Source organism: Pyxicephalus adspersus, chromosome 7 (assembly GCF_032062135.1).
Source record: "Pyxicephalus adspersus chromosome 7, UCB_Pads_2.0, whole genome shotgun sequence".
NCBI lineage: Eukaryota > Metazoa > Chordata > Amphibia > Anura > Pyxicephalidae > Pyxicephalus > Pyxicephalus adspersus.
Window position 1 is genome coordinate 10,600,441 of NC_092864.1, and position 24,671 is coordinate 10,625,111.

Genomic DNA, 24,671 nt, shown 5'->3' on the forward strand with positions numbered 1-24,671 from the left:
CTTGGTTACTATCCAATTATCCAAATTACTGTTGGAGGTCTACAAGCTTTACCAAAACCAAATGGTAACCTATAGGCTTGACCGTGTTAAATTTGGTTATAGTAAATACCTTTCTTGGTATTGAAGAACTCCGTTTTAAGATATCCTGGCCCAAATGTATCCACCATTAGGAATGTTCCATCACTACTTCTTTTTAGTTTGGCCCAATGTACTCGTTCATTACAGAACCAAATACAGAACCGTGTGCCAACACGTCACTGATCAGCAGTCCATCCCCGACTGACTGTGCAGTTAACTGTGCCCAAACCACTGCAAAGATTTAAAAATAGCATTTTTAGATGTAACATAAGACGTGGCGTACAAAACCCTAAGATTATAAGACATCACAAGCCGTCACGTAGCGCGTTTCTGCATTTGTATTTTGCTGTTGCAGGCTTTCTGGTCATAAAGCAGCTGTGTCCCATTTTTCATGTTTAGTTTGAGAGTCTGCTTTGCTTCCCACCCACTGACCTCTGGGAACAGTCTCTGCTCTCTTTGGCTGGACTCCACGATCACAAAGTGCAAGGTCTGGAATACAAGCACAGAAGGAGGAAAAAGACAACAAATACAGGCAATAAAAAGCTTTTACCGCAATGCCCCAGCAGCATCACTTTAAAGGGAAAACCACTCCAGATTATTTAGGTTGTGCTGAACGAGGGATGATGGGGTTGCCTACAGAATGTGTTTACCCATAACAGCTTCTTTGTTGGGTTCTTCTGTTACCTTCTCTTCCAGGACAATTGTTGGCTCCTTGCCATTATAGGATTTTACTGTTGAAATTGTTTATAGGTCAGCTTGTCTTTCTAAAAGAGATTGACTGGGGGTCTATGTAGAAGAACACCTTGGATCAAATGCTTGCTTTGACGGGACAGTGTTTCTCAAACATGGTTCCATGGAATCATAGGGTTCCTCCAGAGGTTGCTAGGGGTTCCTTGAGCAATTTGCACCTCTCAGGTCATTTTATATGCCACCAATGATCTTTTTGGCTGTCTGTGAGGGTGACATTCTTCCCTATGGCCAGCAATGTACGAGGAATTCTTCCCTTTATTCACCACACTAATATACTGTGAGCTGTGGATATAATAATTATAGCAGAGGTTCCTTGAAGACCTGAAAGTTACTTTAGTGTTCCCCAATGTTAAAAAGATCAAGAAAAGGACCAAAGACTAAGTGGGTCAAATCAAGCCCCAGATCGGTCATCCACACAATATCATATACCTACATGAGAATCTACATGTGATGTATGTTTCAAACACAACAAAAACAACACACATCTACATTCTCAAACCCTTACTTTGGTCTTCTTTATCTCCATTCTGGGCAGCTAAAAGCTTCTCCATTGCTGTTTTGTGAGTGATTTTACTACCTTTTAGGTCTTCTCTGCCCCTTTCTAAATGGCACAAGATCTCTTTTGGGTCTTAAACTTTATCAAATACCTTGAGGGTTTCAATTAGGTTCTTGCCTTGTGTGGCAATGAGTAGGCTTTTGACCTTTTTCTGGTCTGCCCAACTTTTGTTTCAGAAGAACATGGACAGGAAAATTCCTAAAGTTGCAAGCCCAGGTTTTGGATATACTGATGTATTCAAAAATAACAACTTATAAATATTTCTACCGCTTCTTATCTGTCTGAGAGGTAGGAGGACTCTGTTGATTGTGTTATAATAGCAGATGTTTATTTGAAGTTTTGAGTTGTATTATTTGTTCGGTGTTACATTTTTGAACAATGTCTTCAAGCAGTGAGCAGAATCAATCAATGAACTTTCCAGGAAGCTGCAACTAAACATAGAAAGTCAACAGAGGTTTCCTTATTCTGTATCGTACATTTCTGTTTCAATTCTGTAGTTCTCTTGGTGTTTTATTGCAACTTCATTACTATATTCTAGCCTATCCCAACATTTTTTAACGTGATTGAACCTCTACCAATTAATATTAAATACATACCTTATGGTACATTAGCATGGTAAGCTCCTCGGGGGAGGGTTCTCTCCTCCTCATGTGTCACTGTCCGTGTTTGTCTGTCATGTGCAACTCCTATTTAATGTACAGCGGTGTGTAATATGTTGGCGCTATATAAATCCTGTGTAATATTAATGATGGTGGTTTGTGGGAAGAATCCCTCCCCATTCAGATCTATGGTCAATGGTTAGATATCAAAAACTCAGGATTTGCTCATTGCTCAAGGAAACCCTTAGCAAATTTTGAAATGTAAGCTCCTCCATAGGGATGAGAAAGGCTACTGCATCTCTCCTCTTGGTCATCTTTACTTTTTCTCACTTTCTTTCCAACCTGGGTATTTACCCGACTGAGGAAGTGGTTTCTACCAACCCCAAGATGACTTTAAAGTAGAAGGGTGCGCTGCACAAGCAGTGGTCTGTTGGCTCAATGCACATACCCCGAATGTAATTAATGAATGTATACAAATATAAAGAAATTATTAAGCTGCATTTTGGTGACCAGGGCAGATCTAGTTGGGGCAATTATGTCCTCAGGTGTCCATATCAATATTTCAATAAAATCAATAACTTACTGACCTTTCTCCCAAACACTGGAATTCTTGGGAAATTCTTGGAACCATACAACCATCTTTCTTCCTTCCGCCAGTTTAACATTTCCATACGTTCATCTAATTCTTAAAGGGACCATCTGTTTCTGGATGATATAAAATAGGCCCCAGGGAGAGGTAATCTTAGCGCTGTCTGAGACTCAAATCTCTTGATGAGACACTGTTAATGTCCCTTGGGCCTACATGCGTTCGCAGACAATGCGAAAGACAGCCCAGAGACAAGAAAATCCCCTGCACCTAGTTAAAAACTATAAATAAATGTAACAAAAAAAAAAAAAATTAGTTCATGCATTTATATGGGGAATTCGTATTATTAAAGTGGACCTTTTTTATTTCCATGATCCCAAACTCAGTCTGCACATGCCATTGCATTTAATTGGTGACCACCAACATTGGATGGTTGCCACAGTAATTGGTATAACAGCACATGGGGCCATGGGGACTAGCAGTGTTCAACCAGTAGAGTTGCAGTGCTCAAATTGATTGCCCCAGATGCCGTTGAGCTCATCTTTGATAATGCAGTGCGAATACCAGTGTTATAGTATGACCCATTGCAACCAGTCGCAATTGCTGGTTGCTGACCATTTGCTATGGTGTACTGCACTTTTCCCTATTATATAAACGGTTGTGATGTTTAACCACAAGGCTTGGTATTCGCTATGGGTTACCGCACATAGTTGAGCTTCCATAGTTGAACAACCATAAAGTGTGATGGATCTAGTATTGGACATCAGATTTTGGCAGCTGAAAAACCAGTAATCTCAGCGATGAAAGAAGTGGTAAAATTAGGCTTGTCACATGTGTGTTGCAGCAACATATATGGTAAATGGGTTACTGTACTACGCAGTAGCTTGCTTTGTGGTGCTATTCAATTAGAATGACATCCTAATGTACACAATACAATAACTTTACATACACTGTAGTATTCCACAATGCTCATACCATGCATTGTGGTGCACTGCAATGTTGAAAATTTGCTGCAGGTGCTTGCTGCCCTCAATAAGAAAATCCTCTGCTACCAGTTCAGTTCCAATACTCTGTGACTGTTCAGTGGAAGAACAAGAAAAAAAGGTGCTATGACCTTTTTTCATTCTGCATATTATTAGTAATATAATTGTTTGTTATGGGCTACTTTGTTAACACACTTTGTAGGCAGAATAAAATGGCTTACCAGCAGTCACACAGTGAAGGTGCATACTGCATTGTGGCATACAAGTCGGAACAATTGGGGCATGGTTGGAATACCAACCAGGGCTCATTTGTATGGGGTTTGCATGTTCTCCATGGGTTTTTTTTCCAAAAACATGCTGCAAGGTTAATTGACTTCACCAAAAATTGACCTTGCCTATGATTATGTTAATGACACGTGACTATGATAGGGTCTCATTAGATTGTGATCTCCTCTGACTTTGTCACCTCGCTATAAATAAATACACCTACATATGTCTATATGAAATCCAATCATGGCAATACAGAAGCAGCTAGCATATGGAAATCTAAAAATCCCATCACAAATTGCTTTCAGGTACACATAGCTCAGAATAAGTACTGACTACTCACTATAATTCTCATGTATGGTGTGTATACACATCGGATTAGCTGCAGGCACCGAGGCACAACGCATGGGAAGCAGATTTGTTACTTATTAGCCCTCTATATTTCATACGCGTCTGGCTTTGTATATCCTAGGAGTGCTAGAATACACGGCTTTCATTCTACTAGACGTCAGTGGAAGCTATGTGTTCCGAGGTCTGTTCCTGGATCCTGAGCAGGTGGCATTTTAATATGCCGCGTCCTCTAAATGTCATGCCACATTCAGACTCCCGTAGCCGCTTGTTAAAATGTCTGTCCGGAGACTTACAATTATCCGCCGAAGCGCCTTGCGCATGCATATATTTTTTGGACCTGAGCTCAGCGATAAGGTGAAGCCAGAGCCCCAATTATTTATAGCCAGGAAAATGGCAATGACACGGCTTTGATTTATTACCTCTTAAGGCAAAGAGAGATGTGTAGCTGACAGCAAGATTTTTTTATATCTACTAAAATAGGTTGGTATGGGTTACCGCACCTTACAGACGATCATTGCTTTTGATTGGGTGAGGTTGACTTTGGGAGTTCACTTCTATGGGAAGTTAAAGGAAGTCCTTGGGGCAAGCGGTATTGCGTGCTTTCATTTTTGATTATTTCTTTACCATTTGTACAGTTTTAGTTTTCTCCATTAGCGTAAATGACTAAGCTAAATAGCTGCTTCCATTGTGGTCCACCGCAACTAAAACATGCTAGTTTCGGTGCTGTAGGACAATGTTCTAAGTCCAAATGTTGGAGTTAACTTTTAAACAGCCATTTGGGTCAAGGGTCAGTCTCGGGTCATCTCAATCCAAAATACTTCAGTGTTGGGTAATAAAATATATGATGACGTTTAAGTGCTGCATCACCAAAACAGTGTATTGCCCAGGCAGATTTGGTATTCCGATTCCATTTTTGGAACCATACAAAGCAGAGATGGGGATTCTCTGAATTTTTCAGCTATATGTGTAATCTGATCTTTAGCTACTGAGCACTGTAAGCCACTGAGCTCAGTAGCTAAAGATCAGATAACACTTCAGCTACTTACCTCTAAAATGTTATCATGAAGTCAGGCAGTGAGAGTAAAATATTCCTAATGGGGATACAGAGCAGTAAATCCTCACTAAGGTTCTCTACCTCCGTTTCGTAAAAGGAAAAAAGAATTGTTGCTAGCCTCCAGTGCAGATGCTAAAGGTTGTGTTTCTTGCGTTTTTAAAAACAAGGCCCAGTTTTAGACCAGATAGCATCACATGAGTTGGTTTATGGGTCATCTATAATTATTTGCCTCCTCAGTCAATTTGTCTTGCCACCCCCCGAAAGTGGGCAGCAGAACCGCTAAATTCCCTGCATCTCATCTCCTGTCTGCGCACCAGTGGTTAACCCCAGGAACATCGGCTTCCCTGCGCTCCCGCTCACTCTCTGCTCTGATTGTTCTCCCAGCAGCAGGTGTGGAAGTTTTAGACCCTGGGGGGCAGAGGATGCTACATGGGTAATGGCGTGTCAGCGTTACTCAGGCAGAGCCTGTCACTCTCATACGGCCACCATTTCGCTGCCGGAGAAATAGCATACATTGTAATGACAAGACCTGCAAATGCAGCTTTGCTCCTATTTCTCCCTATCCTCCAGCTCATGTGTGTAGACTGGGATAATGCAACATTGAAGTTCAGTCATAGCAGCCAATCAGATCCCAGGATTCCAGATTCCTACTGTTGATGGTGTGAATAAGGGAAAGCAAATGGTTGGTACTTGGAGGATATAAAACAGTACTGGTCAATTTATTAGACATATGGGGTCTTTTATACAGCCCCTGATACCATCAAAGATGTCAGAGCCTTAAGATATACTAAAGAAAAAGGTCAGTGATTTAGTATTTATCTGGCCAGAGGGTGGAAATATATTAAAGGAGATAATAAGAAACTGAGCATATAGTACACAAGATGGTTGGAGACTGGGGTCATGTTTAGGAAGATGCTTAAATATTGAGGTCATGCTACAAGACATTGTTGGAGTCTGAGAATATAGTACTGAAGATGGTGAGAGACTGAGGTCATTCTACAAGGTATGGTCAGGAGGACATACTATAGGTGGTGGTCAGAGATTGAGGACATACCGCAGGAGATGGTCATACTACAGGAGAATTAACAGAGATTTGAGACATACAATGGGAGATGGTCAAAGACTGGAAACATACTACAAGACATACACAGAGACTGAGGGTATAGTACAGAAGAAGGTCAGAGACTGGGGTCATACTACAAGAGGTGATCAGAAATTGAGGATATACCACATGTGATGGTCAAATACCAGGTTATATTGAGGACATACTACAGGTAATGGTCAGAGATTAAGGACATACCACATGAGATGGTCAAGACCTGGGTCATCCTAGAGGAAATGGTCAAAGACAAGGGTCATTCTGGAGGAGATGGTCAGAAACTGAGAACATACTACAGGAGATGGTCTGCAATTGTGGACATAACTTCATGAGATTTTCAAAGTCTGAGGTCACACTAGATGAAATGGTCAAAGATTGGGGATATAGTACAGAATATGGTCATAGACGGGTCATACTAGAAAAGATGGTCTAAAATTGGGGACACACTACAGGAGATAATCTGAAATTGAGGACATACCAAGGCAGCTGGCTTAACAAATTCTACAGGAGGTGATCAGAAACTGGGCACATTCTATTGGAAATAGTCAGAAACTGCAAAACACAGCAAGAACTGGTCTGAGACTGTTAACATGCTACAGAAGACTGTCAAAGACTAAGCTCATTTACCAGAAGATCACTGTTACCATGCTACAAGAGACATTTGGAGACTATAGCAGATAGCCAGACTGCATGCATGCTTCGGAGGGCAGTCAGAGATAGGGGGATATACAACAAGAGATAATTGGAGACTAAGGATATTTTACGGGAGATGACCAAACACTGGGAACATGTTACATGAGACTTCTAGATGAGCCCTTTTGCAGATCAGTGCTCTCACTTTTGATATTTCCCACAGCAAAATCCATTCTAAAAGATCAAAAGAACAAAAATACACGACGGCACAGAAAAGTTCAGCAAATTTGATTAAGATAAACAATTGAGCTAAAACCAGCAATTGTAATGAATGTGTTTCCTTGATCTGGTTCTGCCAGTGTGGGTACTGTGATAAAATGCAGAAGTTTTGGGGGTGGTGGTTACAGCAGGAACATGTAAAGTTCTCACAGTGTGACTATGGCACTACACAAAGTGCTTTCTCATTATCACATGTTCCAGAATCACGGTTTTCATGCTGGTTCCAAGGCATGGAAAATACTTCTGCATCCACGGGTATGCTTGTTCATTATTTGCTGGTAATATTTGTGTAGTTAGCTGACATTTGCCATAAATAATAGGATTATCATGATGTGTTGTTCAGAGTTTATTTAGATGGTGGGTGTGTTAAAAACGACAGATATTTAGAATATATTACCGTCCATATTTTCCTTTTTCTAATTAGGAACTGAAACGTTGAAGCTGAAAGCTAGAAGGCGGGATGGGACCAGTCACCAGTAACAGTATTACCTGTTTTAACGTGAACAATCAAAGCACTGCCTCTACCAAGATGGCGCCTCCACGCAGGGAGATAGAGGAACAAGAGATGGTAAATTAGTAATTGGGTACCTATTACTGACTTACCATATCTTGTTCCTCTATCCCTCTGTGTGGTGGCGCCATCTTGGTAAAGGCAGGGCATTGCTTCCTCATGTTAGAATCTCCAGCAATTAGAACAATGAGCAGCATGGTAATGGCATCACCAAACCTCATACCTATTTTGGTGGGACCATTTGGTGAGTGCCTTAGATGCTTTCACAATGCAGAGGTTGTAGGGACAGGGAGTGCCTTGCCCACATTCACCAGGAAGTTGTTTTATTTTATAGTTATTGAAACCAAATTGTAATTCTTTCAAGTTACTGCTTTGGCAAAATTAATACTTTTCCGTGCAGCATAGGAAATCATTCACATAGGAAAGTTTCATTTCTTCTTTAAGGTGTCTTTTATACCCATCCAAATTAATTTTTGCTTGCTTTTTTATAAGACTCGTAGACACAAAGAACATTGTCGTCCTTATTGAGGATACAAAGTAAAGCTAACAAGTTACAAAGGCCGGCAACAGGACATACGACCAGGTTTGGTTTGTCCACCACCCACACAGATACTGCAGTGTTCTCCCTAGACCCTTTTAACTGGGTGCGCCACCCAGCATTTTTAGTAACCACCCACTCGTTTTTGGGTGGTTACTGAAAAACTGTGTCACAAGGGCAGCAACCCACCCAGATTAAAAACAAATTGTTGGAACTGTAGTAGTCCACCACATACTGTTTTAGAACACACAGCATATCAGCTTAGTGCATTGTCAGGTATTGCACTGTGCCGTGACGTGTAGTGATGCGCAATATAGAGTGCGTTGGTGTGGCTGGCAGCACCTTGGAGAGTCAGACAGCTGCTCTCCCACACAATCAGCTGCCCGGCCTTTGGTGATTTAATGCTCCCTAGCTTACATCTCCAATCAACATCACTGCAGGAGAGAACAGAGGGTTCATAATAATGTGCAAATCTTTTAATCATTTAACCCAAAAAAGTAGATAATGTTCTGTTTTTCAGAAATGTATGCATGCTCCTGGGGGAAAAATTCTGAAATGCTGTAAAATACAGTTTTCAGTCTGTCAGGCTCACTAAATGCCCCCATAATTGTAATCGCAGGCAAAAAATAGCTTCAACATTATCTCAACTGGAACTAGTCTCGGCACTCACCTCCGTTCATGCGTTAACCTTTTACAATGTGAAAGACGCCTTGTGATTTTGCTTTGTGATTGCTGAATATATTGCACGTACATTGTATTTTATTAACCCCTCCATTTCCTGCTCTGCGCCCAAAGATTGGCTCGTAACCGGCTTATTCACACACAATAGCTAATCTGCAGCTTCATTCAGTCAGCTAAAGCCTCACACCGTGATTGTGAAAAAGACTTGCTTTTCAACAGCAAAAGCTTCTTGGATTTGGGATTTTTTTTTTCCTGTGGCTGGTTGGATTTTTATAGAGCTTTGGATATTAATTGATCGCTTTTTCCTCTCCTCGCCCTCCTTTCAGGTCCAGACTACCCTGATCTTCTATTGAATGCGCATGACTGAGTGTGCGTAGGCGAAAAAATACAGGAGAAGAATCAGTATTTGACAAATCTGTGGAGCCTGGTGCCCAGTATACTTATGGAAGCCAGTTGGCGCTAATATTTGTGAATCCCTTAGGCCCCCAGCCCCTGTTCCCTGGAACCTGAACTGCGATCTACACCAATCCCAACCATTTCAGGCATCAGGGGCAACTTCTACAGATTATAAAACAATGCATTTCTAAGGCCTAGTACACGCAAGCAAAGCCACTGCCAATTGTGCATTTGGTTGATTGAACCAATTCATATTCAGATTAGTATGCAATAGGTTGGAAGTCCCAAAATATTGCCAATATGTATACAAGATTTTCCTGAAAAAAAATCAGTATCCAGTTATGCACCCAATCGTTCATGCACATGATACAACTTGTGTACTTCCATCAACATTTACCAAACTGTCCAAGTTTCCACAACTTAATAGAACACAAAAAAATGGTCTTTACCATCAGTTGGCTGCTGTTGTTGAATTGGATCAGATATCAAATTGCAATAATAAGTCGGCCCATAGATATATTAACTTTAGGGCAAGTACATTAGCCTTAAGCCATCATTTACAATCATCTCCTTCTGGCTTATCCGAAAATCCGAATTCTACCCGAACAGCAGGTGCTTTTGTTCATAATATGAGTACATTGAGGTTCCATTCTAATTGGAAAAATTAAACTGAAAAATACCAGTTGCCTGGCTGAGGCATTGTCCATAGTACCTTCTAATGCTCTGACCCGGAGAAGTTGTCAGTTCAGTAGTATTTGACATCACTGCATCATGCTTGGTGCAACTCTGTGCCTTAAAAATATTACATAGAAAGATCGGCAATCCGTGGGGAACTTCAGAAATCTGAGCCTTTGGGATCGGCCTTCTTTGAGAGACTTCAGCAACCTCACAGACTTTGGGATCAGCTTTCTTATGGGTACTACAGCAATCTCAGCCTTTGAGGTCAACTTTCTTCTGGGGACATCCTCAGCCTCAGGCTTTTGAGGTTGCTTTCTTATGGGGACTTCAGCAACCCCAGCCTTTGGAATTGGCTTTCTTATGGGGACTTCAGCAACCTCAGCCTTTGGAATTGGCTTTCTTATGGGGACAACAGCAACCTCAGTCTTTGGGATCAGCTTTCTTGGGGGACATCAGCAACCTCAGTCTTTGGGATCGGCTTTCCCATGGTGACATTAGGAACCCCAGCCTTTGGGATCGTCCTTCTTTGGGGTACATCAGCAACCCCAGCCTTTGGGATCGGCCTTCTTTGAGAGACTTCAGCAACCTCACAGTCTTTGGGATCAGCTTTCTTATGGGTACTACAGCAATCTCAGCCTTTGAGGTCAACTTTCTTCTGGGGACATCCTCAACCTCAGCCTTTTGAGGTTGGCTTTCTTATATGGACTTCAGCAACCTCAGCCTTTGGAATTGGCTTTCTTATGGGGACAACAGCAACCTCAGTCTTTGGGATCAGCTTTCTTGGGGGACATCAGCAACCTCAGTCTTTGGGATCGGCTTTCCCATGGTGACATTAGGAACCCCAGCCTTTGGGATCGTCCTTCTTTGGGGTACATCAGCAACCCCAGCCTTTGGGATTGGCTTTCTTATGGGGACATTAGGCACCTCAGTCTTATAAGATCAGCCTTCCTTTGGGGGAATTAGGAACCTCGGCCTTTGAGGCCGGCTTTCTTATGTGGGAACATTAGGAACCTCACCCTTTGGGGTCAGCTTTCCTATGGTGACATTGAGAACCTCGGCCTTTGGGATCGGTCTTCTCTGGGGGACATCAGCAATCTCGGCCTTCATGTTTTCAGCACAGGTTTCCTCGTTAACAAGCCTGCTAATAAAATTTAAAAATCCGATGGCGTGCTGCCTTCCGCAATTTTTTTCATGCATCGCTCATGTTTTTTTTTCTCTTTTTATACTAAATTGTGATCTAGGGATTTGGTATTGAATAATATGCTCACGCTGGCAGTCCGTCCCTTGGCAGACGAGGGGTTAAGCGCTAATTAAGTTCCCGCCTGTAAGATTCTCCCTCCCAGCTGGTGATATAGGAAATTTTGCAGGAGGAAAGGCTCTTGCCTACTACTCATTTGTATGCAGTGTCTGGCTCCACCAAAGCACCTTCTGTGAAGCTTCAGTCATAGATCATGTAATGATGCTGCTGATCAACCCCCCCTCCCCAACTCCACACAAATCATTGGGAGGGAGCCAGCTGTGCGAGTACCGGAGGAAAAGGAGGAGGGAGAAGGGTCGGCCCTGTCATGGCAGGCTCTAAAGGAGTACTAGGTAACCTCAGCTAATGAGGGGCACAGGTGCGGATGTGACAAGCCCGTCAGAAGTCAAACAGAAGGAATGGTGCAGGCTCCAAACCTGATAAGTAAATGCGTTGCAGGCCATGCTCATGTGTTTGGAGAAATAAAAACTGTCCTAGCATGCTCCTACTTTCATCGACACTTCAGTGTTTTAGTAGAATTGCCACTTGGACATGACGCTTATTCATCCGAAGCCAGGCATGGACCACCCGCTGAGTGAATTTTCATCCCACATTCAGCTTGAGCAGCTGCCAAACCTACTCACTCCTTCCCAGTTGTTACTTACTAATATCTTTATTTTCTAAATGGTCCTCCTGATCTCAGTCTGCAAAAATCAATAACCTTGTTACAGTGTCCCCATGGCTTTAGCAGTCATCTGCATGTGGGAGAGTTAAAGTATATCGGGGCTAAAATCAACCAAGCACATGTTCAATACATCCCTGCAATGCATGCACATTTCTCTTTGTTGTATTTTCTTAAGATGGCCATGCACTGGTCAACATTATTAATAGATTAGATAATAGGTTTCATTAAAATATTAAATCTAAGGAAGATGTAGCAAAAATCATGATACTTTTTACTGATATTTTACTCAATATATGCCCAGTACTTTGTTGATCATTGGGAGAGCAGAGGGTGATCAACAAAAGAACAGGCAAAGGATGAGATTTATTATATTATATACAGGTATCCTTGCTTCCAAGGGCTTTCTAAAGAGTTTGAGTTCCAACCAAGAAGACCTAAAGCCATGAAACATATATACCCTGAAACTCAACACATTCCGCATATTGTTTCTCCAGTTTCTTAAGCCTTACTAAAATAATAATTTAGATATCTACTTACTGGAATACTGCTCTGCTTTTGCTATTACTTCGAAATCATTCAAATATTTCCTTTCTTTCAAATTCATTTTAGGGGTTGGAGGGGGAAATCAACAGAGCAAGAGCTGGTGAGCAGAGTGAAAGGACTATGCCCTTGCCACTTAAATCCCAAATTCTTCAATTGTTCCATCGTTGTTTGTCCAAAAGAGAAAACTCTCATTTTTCTTTCCGTGTCTCCTTTATTCGTCTGGCAAGATAGAGTTAATATTCTGCATTTGTTTGGCCCTTCTGCAGATTAGTCATCAAGACACCAAGAAACAAGACATCAAGAAATTGGATCGAAGTTGGAAATATTGGAAAATATTTCAGCACCCCCTTTATACACCTAACACGGTTGTCAAGAAATATAATAGGGAGTCCTTCTGTTGGATCCTGCCAACCTCCAGCCAAAAGAAGCATCCCTTGCTGTATTCTGTTCTATTTGGCAGAGCTGTATCCAGTATTATGTAGGAATGCTGTATGGCAGTAAAAATAATTATGTAGGACCTGTCCTCTACCTGTACATTGGGTCAGATTGATATTCGATAAGAGTACTGCTGATATCTGATCAATATTGTGCAGAGCACCATGGTAATCTGTGCAAACAATTGATATCAAGTAGAAACTATAGAAATGGGGAAATTTTAGCTTAGTCAAACACTGTACTATGCTTGACCTTGGTGCTTAATATGAGCAAATAAATGATCATCAAAAATCCAGTAGGGATAAGCAAAAGAAAGAGTTGTGGTGTTTGAAAATTTTTGTAAAATGTTGTCAAAATACATTGAATTATGAAGATCAAATAAAGGTGGCTTTTGGTGGTTTGCAAAGGTACAATAGGTTTCAAATAGTTCCTGAGGGCTACAGAAGTTTCTTTCAGTTATCATGAACATTTTTTATACAGTAAAAAAAAAAAATGATATCGATGGTACAAAAAAAATTGCAAAAAAAAAAAAAAAACACATCAAATTAACCCGAACCATCCGGTCAAGTCAACAATAAAGATATTTTTCCCAACCTAATTTTGCTTAATGCAGACATTACATGATCTTTCTATGAAGATTCCTGGGGATTGCAGAACAGGCAAGAGCAAGAGCATTTTTTTGTGCTAATTTGACTTTGACTGTGTTCCCAAAGATAAAACCAGAAGGAGTTTGACATCATCCTCTACTACGCCCCAAGGTCAGAATATTGGGATGAGTCAAGTATAATCCCGTAACTTTTTTTTTTCTGCCATGTCCATTGTAATGTCCCTCTACTCATGTCTAAAGCCCACCATATATGTAGTCACCAGCCCTCTGACACTTTTCTAGATATGGCTTGCAGGTCTCATGGGCTAGAAGAACAATAACAATTATTTTACTTTTTGTCCTCGAAAATAGAGCCTGTGTGGCCCCAGAAGGTCAGTCTCTTTGTGATTCTTTTACTGTCTACAGGAGTGTTTCTCAACCTTTTTTAATATGAGATAACCCTTGAAATACATTTCAGGCCTCCAGGGAAACCCTACTCAAATACCCACAGTTTACAGTACATTAGTGTGGTGGTCATTAGGAAGAATTCCTCTTACATTGCTGGTCATTGGGAAGAGTGTCACCCTTACAGATAGGCATTGGTGTCACCTAAACTGACCTGAGAGGTACAAACTGCTCTTTGCTGAAGGAACCCATAGCAACCTCTGGAGGAACCTCAACCTGGTTGAGATTTAATCCCTAACAATGAAGTCCTCATCGGTTCCTATATAAATGAACTTCTCCTATGTATGAGATGTGAGAATCAAATTTCAGCAGAACTTGCTGTTTATTTTGTTGGTCACCTGCTATTTCATTTCAGTCGCTGTTGTTTCTAATTCCCTCACCAAGTGATTTGTAGAGATTCACGGTTCAGTTCCTTACGTTGTGTCTGTACGAGTTGACAGTCCCGGGGGGTAGTGGGGTAACTGTAACATATGAAAAACATTGCCTCTGAATTTACTGATATATTCTATTTTTTCTCCTACAGATAACAAGGCCGAGTCATGCAGTCTTTTCGGGAAAGGTGTGGTTTCCATGGCAACCAGCAGAACTACCAACCATCTTCACAGGATTCCTCACGCCTGGAGAATTACAGGCATCAAAGTCAGCCTGGGCTCAACTGCGTGCGTCAGAGACAGATGACCAAAGGCTACTATGCTCAGACGTCCTACCAAGGCTACGAGAATACCTCTGGGGAAAAATAACCCCGGGGGGACAAGCACATAAATGTCCAGCAGCTGCAGGGCCGTGTATCTTTTGCCAGCTTTCCTGAAGCGAATGTGTATCCTGGACAGTATGCCGGTGAAGAAGGCCTGCAGAACTGGGGACAGACTCAGGCTTTAAGTGGGGCAAAGTATGAGGAAAATGTGATTAAAAAGACTTCTGGAGAAGGAAGTGGGTACCAGGACCCTTCTGGTCAAATGCCGTTCGGGTCACACTCTCTTCACCACCCACAGCAGCCTAGTCTTACCTATCCTAAGATACCAAGGCAAAAAGTCCAAAATGACATCCCATCTTCTCCTCACCCCTACACTCAGTCTCCTCATTTCAATCAAAATTTCCCCACTTCTACTTATTCGTCAGTGCCAGCGGGCAGCCCCGTCTCTCACACCTTTAAGAGCTGCACTGCCCCTTCTAACCCACCACATGAACGCACCATGGCTACCCCTGCCCAAAGGGTGCAAGCCATGCACGGTTACCAGGCATCTAGAATGGGTTCCTATGAACAATCGCAGCGGCATCACACGCAGGAATCTTTGCACTACCAGAACATGGCCAAATACCATGGGCAACATTACAGCCAACAAGGCCAAGCATACTGCCAGCCTGAGGCCCCCAGCAGAACACCAGAACAGTATTACCAACCTTTCAGTCCCAGTGCCAGCCATTCCCCGGCCCGATCAGTGGGCAGATCCCCATCTTACAGTTCTACACCATCTCCTCTCATGACAAACCTTGAAAACTTTCAGTATAACCAGCAACAGCAGCAGCAGCATAATCACAATACATTTCCTATGGGTATTTCTGATCACAGCCACTATATGCCTCTTCTGAATCCCTCGCCCACGGGCACCTCAAGCCCAGAGTCACAGACTAAAAGTCTACAGAATGACAAGATCCCTGATACTTTGCTTTCTGACCTAAGTCTGCAGAGCCTTACTGCCCTCACTTCCCAAGTGGAGAACATCTCCAGTACTGTCCAACAGCTTCTTCTCTCCAAATCTGGTATCCCCCAAAAGAAAGGGATTAAAACTTCTCCTAGGACCCCAGAGTCAATGAAGACGCAGCATTGTAGCTCTGAAAGCAGTGCATATTCTTCCGAACCAATGGGCACACCTTTGTCTGAAACCCTTGGGACTCCGCAATCTGTACATGCTGAAATGCAAGATACCGACTACCTTAGCGGCTCTGAAGACCAGTTGGAGAGAAACTACATTTACTGTGGTCCAGGACGAAGCCCTGGGAGAGCCAACAGTAATAAAATGAAACCTGAGTCTATCTCCACTTGTTCTGTAACATCACCTGATAATATGTCTACAAAATCTGATGATTCCTTTCAAAGCATCAATACTAGCCTTCCTCTCGAGACCTTTGCAAAGTTAGTGAGCAGTGAAAGGGAATGTCCACATTTACTGGTCAATGCCCTATCTCAAGAGGAGTTATCTACGGAGATCATTGCTCTTCAAGATGCTATTGATAATGAGAAAGCCGAAAAGGCCTGGGCAGATTCCCCAGAACTAAACAGTTCACCTAAATCACCATTTAACATAGAAAACCATAGATGTGTAGATTCTGTGGTTAAGAATACTTGGTCAGACCAAAGGGCTCCACAAGTTATCCCAGATGCTATGAATAAGGTTACAGCAGATAAAATGCCGATGAGAAATAACAGTGAATTTAATGAACTTCCAGCAGTGCAAACAAAACTTGTGAACACTACTGAAAAATCTGTTTGCTTGAATATAGAAAAAAATGTTGAGAATGCAACATCTAGCTCAAGCTATGCCATTTACTCAAATACAGTGGCCAACACAACCCCAAAGAGTTCCGATCCCTTTGAATGGCCGGATAAGAACATGTCAGAATCTTGTCTGAGATGGAAAGAAATCGAGTTAACTCTTCATTCAGATCTCCAAAAGGGCTTGTTTCAGAACAAGGAGAATAAAGTCAATAGCCAGCTTGATGTTCCCGATGTGGAAACACCTCTGGAAAACGATTCTGGAGAAGAGTTTAACAAAGAGGGAGCAGAAGATTTGACCTACACAGAAGATGGTAAAACTGACAATGAGAAGTGGTTGGAAGATACCAGAGATTGTTACACCGAAGATGAATTTCAAGATATCCCTGATCTCCCATCCCAAAAAGAATCCAACTTAGAACCAGAAGACTATTCCTCTTTATGTGACTTTTCAGAAAGAAAGTCTCTCATAGATGATGAATGCCTTCCAAAGCAGGTGAGAAATGAAGCCTTATCTTCCATCAATACACCAGATTCCTTAGAAAATCCAAGCACTGAAGAGAAGGAGAATTCAGCTGAATCTTCACAGCTGTCGGACAGCTCAATCATGTTGCTTGGACCGACTGTTGAGACCGAATCCAAAGTAAACAGCTGGTTTGAATCTACATTACCACACATCAAAGCAGTGGAGGATACAAAGGACAACAATGAAGAGAGTAAAGAGACACTGCAAGTCTGCAGTGAAAGTCAGTCAGAGGTAAAAGAATCTGAAAAGGTGGACGGTCCAACCCTTCCAGGGGTAATGGAAACCAATGTCCATCAAGCAAAAAATGAACAACCAGCCATCAAGGTAGAAGAACCACCTTTGAAGAAACCTCAACGCGGTCGCAGGTGCAAAGCAGCAGAAACAAAGGTGGCTGAAATGCCTGTGCAGAACCTAATGGAAAGTACAGGTGAGAACCAAGATCTTATCATGCTGACACAAAGTCTAAATGCCGCAACAGCAGTTCAAATTGGCAAGACTTCTGTAGGAGAATCTACACCAGCAAGGATGTGCACTCGTTCCTCCACTGCCAAAGTGGAACCACAGGAATGTGGTACAGAGGTAACCTTGAAAGCACCACATCATGAAAAGCTAAGTAAAAGGGGAGCATTTGGTGAGAAAGAGAGAGCACCTTATAAATCTGGAAGAAGAGGTGCAAAAAATGGTGGAAAAATGATGCCGACACCCACCGACCAGGAAATGCTAGCACTGCAAAATAAACAAACTCCTGTTCTCAGTGCTGGTACGAAATCCAAAGAAATTGGCATCCTAAAGGATGAACAGTCCATGATTTTGAGGTCTCGTAACAAAAAGCAGGAGCTATTTCCAGCCAAAAGAAGAAGAGGGAAGAGAGGAATGAATTTCGTGCTTAAGAAGCGTACATCCTTAAAGAAGATCATAACAAACAACTGCGCATCAGCTGACACATTTCCAATAATACCGAAAATAAGGAAAAGGATGAAGCTTGCAACCTCAGGTGTTGGAATAAATGTGAAGAACTCAGAGCGGCCTTTGCATTCTCTAAAGAGGAAATCGAGCTTTATTTCACCAGTCCCAGCCAAAAAGAAAAACCTTCTTATACGCAGCAAGAAGGCAAAGGAACAAAATTTGGAGAATCCTCCCAATTTATTCAAAAAAATTAAACCCGTAAAAAAGGAAAAAGTCAAGTTAAAACTGGCTTCCAAGAAGACTTGTAAAGTTATCCTAAGTTCGCCTGCCATAAGAATGGCGCCTGAAGTGTGCTTAAAAGTGACTTCGCGGTCGCCGTCCTATCACGGAGCTATCAAAACAAAGGTTTTGCCACCAAGAAAGGGCAGAGGACTTAAACTGGATGCAATAGTCCAAAAAATTACATCACCAAATCAGAAGAAACAAGGTGCTCTGATTGCAGGGTCTCTTTATACCGGGACAGTTGGTAACAATTTAATTGTTGCTTCTCAAGGCAAGGAGCTGAAAGATAATAGTTTAGTAATAGCCGATTCTGAAGCCAAGATGCTGACTCAGGATATGGTCCAAATTGATTCTCCAAAGTCGGAAGCTGAAATGCACACTGTTAGCTGTCGAGGTGGCAATAGATCCCTTAAAGGTAAACTTTACCACAAGAAAAAAGTCACTTCAGATTCTCTGCAGGGAGAATTTGGCACACAACCAGCTGCAAAACCAGAAGGCAACTGCATAGGTTCCAAAAAACTAAACGCCTTTCCTAAAGCAAAGCTCAGTCGAGGTAGGTCAAAAAGCACTTCCAAAATTGCTGTTAAAAAACTTCTAGCAGCTGCCCCTTCTGCTCTTCTGGCTTCAAAAGAAAAGTCTTCATCAGAAAACACCATGTTAACCAATAAATATCGAGCCAATGAGTGCAAAAAATTTGAAATCAAAGACGATTCTGCTATTCCTGAGGAAGTCGGGGAGGCACTGACACAAACCAGGGCAAGAAAAAAAACCAAGCATCCGACATTTAATGGCTACAACAAGAGGCAACGCAAGTGTTCCTCTCAAAACAAGTCAGCAAGTCAACCTCCTGGGAATAAGAGGAGAGGAAAGCGGCATAGCATTCCTCCCGTAACACCTAAAGAACCTGAAATCAAGTTGAAGTATGTTTCAGCTAAACCAGCGAGGGCAGAAAATAGAGTCCGGCTCTTCACACCGTACATTCAGGTCGAGAAAAAAAATACATTCACCACCATCTGTACCGTAATAAATACTGCAGGGGAAGAGACTCGGTTACTGAAGGAGAGAAGTGCCGCACACTCAGCCTCTCACTCCATCGCATTTGCCAACCAAGGAAGCCTGCCCTTTTCCTCTTGGATGCAGCTGGGACCTTTGGTGTGCAAATCAGTCAGCTCTGGGTGTCTTCTTTGTTGTTTGTGCCGTTGCCCGGCCAATTATAAAGACTTGGGCGACCTGTGTGGGCCTTACTACCCCATGGACTGTTTGCCTAACAAAAAATCCCGGCTGAAAGATAAAATAAAACCAGAGGACACAGACAAATCTCCCAAGGCCATAAATTCGCCTGGCGCAGAAGGTGGCGGTAAGCAGCCTTGTACAGACGGTGGAACCACTGACGTAGTCAAGCAGAATACGCTACGATCCAGTGCCCGTGGAATGCTCAGGAAGTTGCCCAGCTGTTACTGCTGCAGCAAAAAGGTGGAAGTTCCAGAGACTGAAAAACCCAAGAGACATCAGTGTGGCAAAGTGCCCGAGACACACTCTACAGAACCCGAAATGCAGGAGCACTGGGTGCATGAGGCCTGCGCCGTGTGGACCAGCGGGGTTTACCTGGTAGCTGGCAAACTGTACGGCATCCATGAAGCCATTCAGATGGCCACCTCAGTGGTGAGTGATTACATTTGTCACGTGTTAGTAATATCAAATAGCTTGTGTTAAAGTTATAGGCATTGCATGGCCATAGTTTGTGGAAACCTGACCTATACAGAGTTGTTGGACATCCCATTCCAATGTGCAAAGTAAGCAAGAGGAGAGATGACCTCATCATTTCTTTGGTTTGTCCGATCACAAGTAGGGTCGGAGAGGTGGCCAGTCTATTGTTTAAGAAAAGTTAGGTCACAAGGCTGGCTGTGTGATGGACAAGGCTAATTAAAACTCCATACTAAATGGAGAGAAATTCAAATTCTTTCATAGAACATTTCCCACATATGTGTTTCAAAAGTGTTTACTTTATTGTTGAAATATGTTTCTGTTTTATTCTTCCAGTGCAGGCATGCATGTAATTGACTGTGAAGGGCAACTTAAAACATGTTTGTACTTTATTAGTAAAGGCAGCTGTGTAGAAAAAGAAGGGCAAGGGTTATAGACTCTAAATTTGTAGAAGGTGTGACCGGCCTGGGTGTTATTCAGCACCTCTGAATATTGCTGAAACCGACACAGAGATTTATTTTCGCTAGCTTAGGTCCCAGATACAAACCAAATGTGGACCTGCACTGAAATCCAATGGGTTCTTTGGTGATCACAGTTTGTCATAGAGAAGAACAAAGGTCCCAAAAACAGTGCGGCGTTGTGGAAGGGGTAAAGATCAGAAATTGTTATGCCTTGGAACTTCAATATTTCTTTGTATCCTCCTCCAAAGTAATGGCTTCCAAAGGAACTCTTGCAATAATTTTCAGATCCCAGGGAAGCCTTGCTGAAATTAACTCATTGAGGGAAGAATTTGCCTTACATTTGGTGGTCGGTGAGAAGAAAGTCCCTGTTGGTGGTCAAAATGCCACCCTTAGGTAAAAGAACCATTGGTGTTGTGCCGCTGGCTCCGCCAACTGGTGTTGGCCATGGAACTATGGCCGCACCATCAGATGGGAGGCCAATCAGCCTCAGCTCCCTGCAAACTGGAGAAATGCTGGTAGAGGCGGGCTTCCCTAAAGTCTTCTTCAATGTTCTAAAACCACTTATCTGTGCAAGAGAAAAAAACACTCATCAGTCCAACTATAGAACCGTTCAATTTCTATTCTCACTTCCCATCTGTTCTTTATCAGAGATATTGATGTTCTTCCTACGTATCATTCTTGCATGTTAATAAGTTCCATGTTCTTCTTACCATGACCTTTATAAGACAAAGAGCATTGTACAAAAAATATTCATAACAGCCAATCAGAAATCACCATTCATAATTTCAACAGCTCTAAACCGATTGGGTTGTCGTATATCCACGTGCCTTACACTGCTCGATTTAGTGGTTGGTTGAAAATCCTCTTCTTTAGTTTTCATTACCAATAGCAAAGTCCCTGGCGGAAGAACTTTGAAAGCAGTCGGAGTGATCCCCCTGGGGGTGGGTCCCTGACAACCTGGGGAAGTGGGTTGTCCTCTGGCCTGGAAGATTGGTGATGGCAATCATGATCGAGAATAAGCAAACTCTTCTGAAGTTCCTAAGTAACCCAAAAATGGGGAAATTCCAGACAATCCCCCAAATCACCCTGACCCTTGCATCAGGATCACCCACTCCAATAAAACCGCAACCAACACCCCCTGATTTCACCCAGGAAGATTAATTCAAATGCTGTTATTTTATATTTTTTGGCTTATAATAAACGGCACACCCAGGCTGTATAAGTAATCATTTTATTTCTGGTCACCAGGCAACAACTGACATAACAAGGGAATTGTGCATCTCCCTGCACCTTTATAACATTTTTCAGTTATGTAATCAGCACATGAATCGGCAAGAATCATGCAGCTAAAATATAAAATGTGAAAAAAATCATAATAAGCTTAAAGCCGGTGTAAAATATGACCAGGGATGAGGTCATATCGTTTAGTCTATCGGTGACTGATTTGTAATGGGGAGTGGTTTGAGGGGTGGATGTTGGGGAGCGCTAAGGTTCTATTACCTCCAATCTGTGGGCAGCATGAAGAACTGCATTATTATATTCTGCCACCTACTGATAGTGAGTGGTTACTGCTGGTTGGAGGTTTTTCTAGCTGCAAATATTTATTTATTGGCTTTATTGGGTGCAGCGGGGAACGGATAAAACAAAGCTGTATCATTACTAAAAATAGAGGAGGGGGATGATATTGTCATTGGGACAGGAAATGAAATACCAGACAGGGGTTCTCATCCCTCTATTGCTATATACAGATCTTTAAAATCAAGTTTTTGGCTTGACACTTTATTCTTGCTTACACGCTGCTGCAGAAAGCAGAAAAGAACACGGTGTGACCTGTATATGTTGGCCTGTAAAGCGCAGATTAGGTGATTGCGTTCCTGATTTCTCAGACAAGTCCACACAGACACATTCTTCCCCCCGCTGAGGATTCCGGGTAGTGGCATGCAATAGCTGTGAATCATAACCTCGCATATGATTTTTCTTGCTGACCCCGTATAACCCCTGTAAGACATCGCCTGTTGCTGCAAACCCTGACTCTGTTTTCTGTTTTACAGCTCTGTCCCAAATGTCAAAAGCCCGGAGCCACCGTGGGCTGCAGCCACAAGGGTTGTGTCCAGTCCTACCACTACACGTGTGCCATGGAGGCAGGTGAGATGAACACACCACGCACCTGGAATGAACATGTCTGTATGGCTCATAATACACATATAATACACATATACACCGGTCAGCCAAATCATTAAATCCCATGACAGGTGAAGTGTTAATATTGGTGATCTGGTTAAAATGGTCCCTGACATGGGGTGGGATTTAGGAGGCAGCAAATCAACAGTCAGGAAAAATGGACAAGTGTAGGGATCTGGGTGACGAGAGCCAAATTGTGATGGCTGGACGATGGGTCGGAGCTTCTGCAAACTGTGGAGCAGTGGGGTGTTCCTGGTAAGCATTGGTAAGTATCTACCAAAGGGGTCCAAGTAAGCATAATCTGTAAACCAGGGACAGGGTTATCAGTGACCTAGCAGTCAGGAAAGAATGATGAGAGATAGGCCTGCAAGACTTAAGAAGGATATCATGGATGAACCTGGGTGATTCAGCAAACTTTAAATGGATCTGGCCCAGGATGGAAAACATTTGCCAACTAATAGCAAATGATTTTTAGGAAATACTTTGCAGGTTTGCTAGATCACACAGGATCTCCCATGATAGTCCATATTCTCCAGTCTTGGAGAGCTTTAATAAATCAGGTCCTTGGTCTTGTCTTTGCTGCCATATACTCATCATAGCCAGAACCTGCCTCCTGCTCCCCCGTAAGGAGGTTCACACATCCACTCTGTATTGTAATCCGTAATCAAAACAGCAAAAAACCCACATTTCATATTTTCCAACGCAGAATGACCTCACTAGATTTATATTCTTCCTGCATGTAAGAGGGCAGGCAGCCAAACAAAGCACAGCCGCTTCTGCTGTCATTTAGCACTGTAATAGCATCAATGTATTTCTCAGAAATTAAATTAGTTTTGCTGATCTGTGCATGAACTGTATAAGTTTCATCATCTCAAGGGGACAGATAGCCGGTCAACAGCAAGCATTTTATTTGGGTACTTTTATTTGGGTACAAAGAAAGTGAATGTGATATGATTGTGTATATCATATATCATATATATATATATATATAGATATTTTTGTAATACGTAAACTTTTTCTTTCAGGCTGCCTACTAAGTGAAGAGAACTTCTCATTAAGATGTCCTAAACACAAGGTAATACAGACCCATGGAAGCATTAAATGTTTCTTATATATCATATAACATAAAACTCTGCTCCTCGGGGGCGGTCCTACACACAGAACATCCTGTTCATTAATCCCACTGACACAAGGTGCAAGGTGACAAGGAGGGGGGACAGATGAGCTGGGGATGTCTCTCATTGGCCTTCTCACTATGTCCTGATTGGTTATTTTCTGTTAATAATGGGGTGGGTAGTATACAGGGTGTACTTTGGAGCAAAAACGCAAATTGAAAATTAAACATGAGAAGAATAAACATAGCAAATCCTTCCTGTGGGGTCCTGATGATTGCTGATCGGGTTGCTGATCTGGGAACCCCTGCTATAGAAGATCAGTTTTCAGGCACACCTACACAAGGGATGCTCTTTTTACAATCTGGTCTCTTTGACCAACACTAAATCATTTTTCATGCACATAATTTATTCTGTTATAAGATGTTTTAGATTCTGTAAAAGGATTTGCAACTCATCACTGCAGCTTACAGTTATAGCATAAAGCCTAATGATATGACGATTTACTGGGGATTTCTGCTCATTGGTGTCTGCTTGCAGTACCACTTTATGACCACACGGTGGCAGTTTTACTCAGTGTGACTGTGATATGGATTCCGCAATGCCACGGCAATTATCTGTACAGCCAAAAAAGACCATTATCCTAAAGGATCTGAGCATTTTCAAACAAAGGGCTCTTAGGATAACTTCTGCTAGTGCAGAGATTTTCTCCTAACAATTGTATTGCAAACAATATGGAGGCCATGGGATGGAGGTAAATGTGAAACTGCAAGGGGTACATTAGGTTTTTTTATTTTTTTTTTGGGGGGGGGGGCGAGTTAACAAAAGGGTCAAATGCATCCTACAATTTGTAAGTGGGGATTAGTGTTCACAGAGCTCTGACTTGCACTATCCTGCACTGCCCTTCTTGCCCGTTATAAATAAACTCTTGTCCGATTGGTCATAGGCAGAGCGCCATATTGTGTATCTACCAATCAGCTTTTGCGTTTATAACATTCACTAATTTTTCCTTTTT

The 24,671-nt window shown here is 42.2% G+C and overlaps 1 protein-coding gene across 1 annotated transcript in view; it reads left to right on the top strand.

The window, feature by feature from the left end:
- RAI1 (retinoic acid induced 1) overlaps nt 1–24,671 on the top strand; it is a 105,168-nt gene that overhangs the window by 79,269 nt on the left and 1,228 nt on the right. The window contains exons 3-5 of the mRNA XM_072417435.1: nt 14,514–19,860; nt 22,415–22,508; nt 23,570–23,619. Of these exons, the coding sequence (XP_072273536.1) occupies nt 14,947–19,860; nt 22,415–22,508; nt 23,570–23,619 (5,058 nt within the window). The 5' untranslated portion in view covers nt 14,514–14,946. The remainder of the gene's footprint in view (nt 1–14,513; nt 19,861–22,414; nt 22,509–23,569; nt 23,620–24,671) is intronic.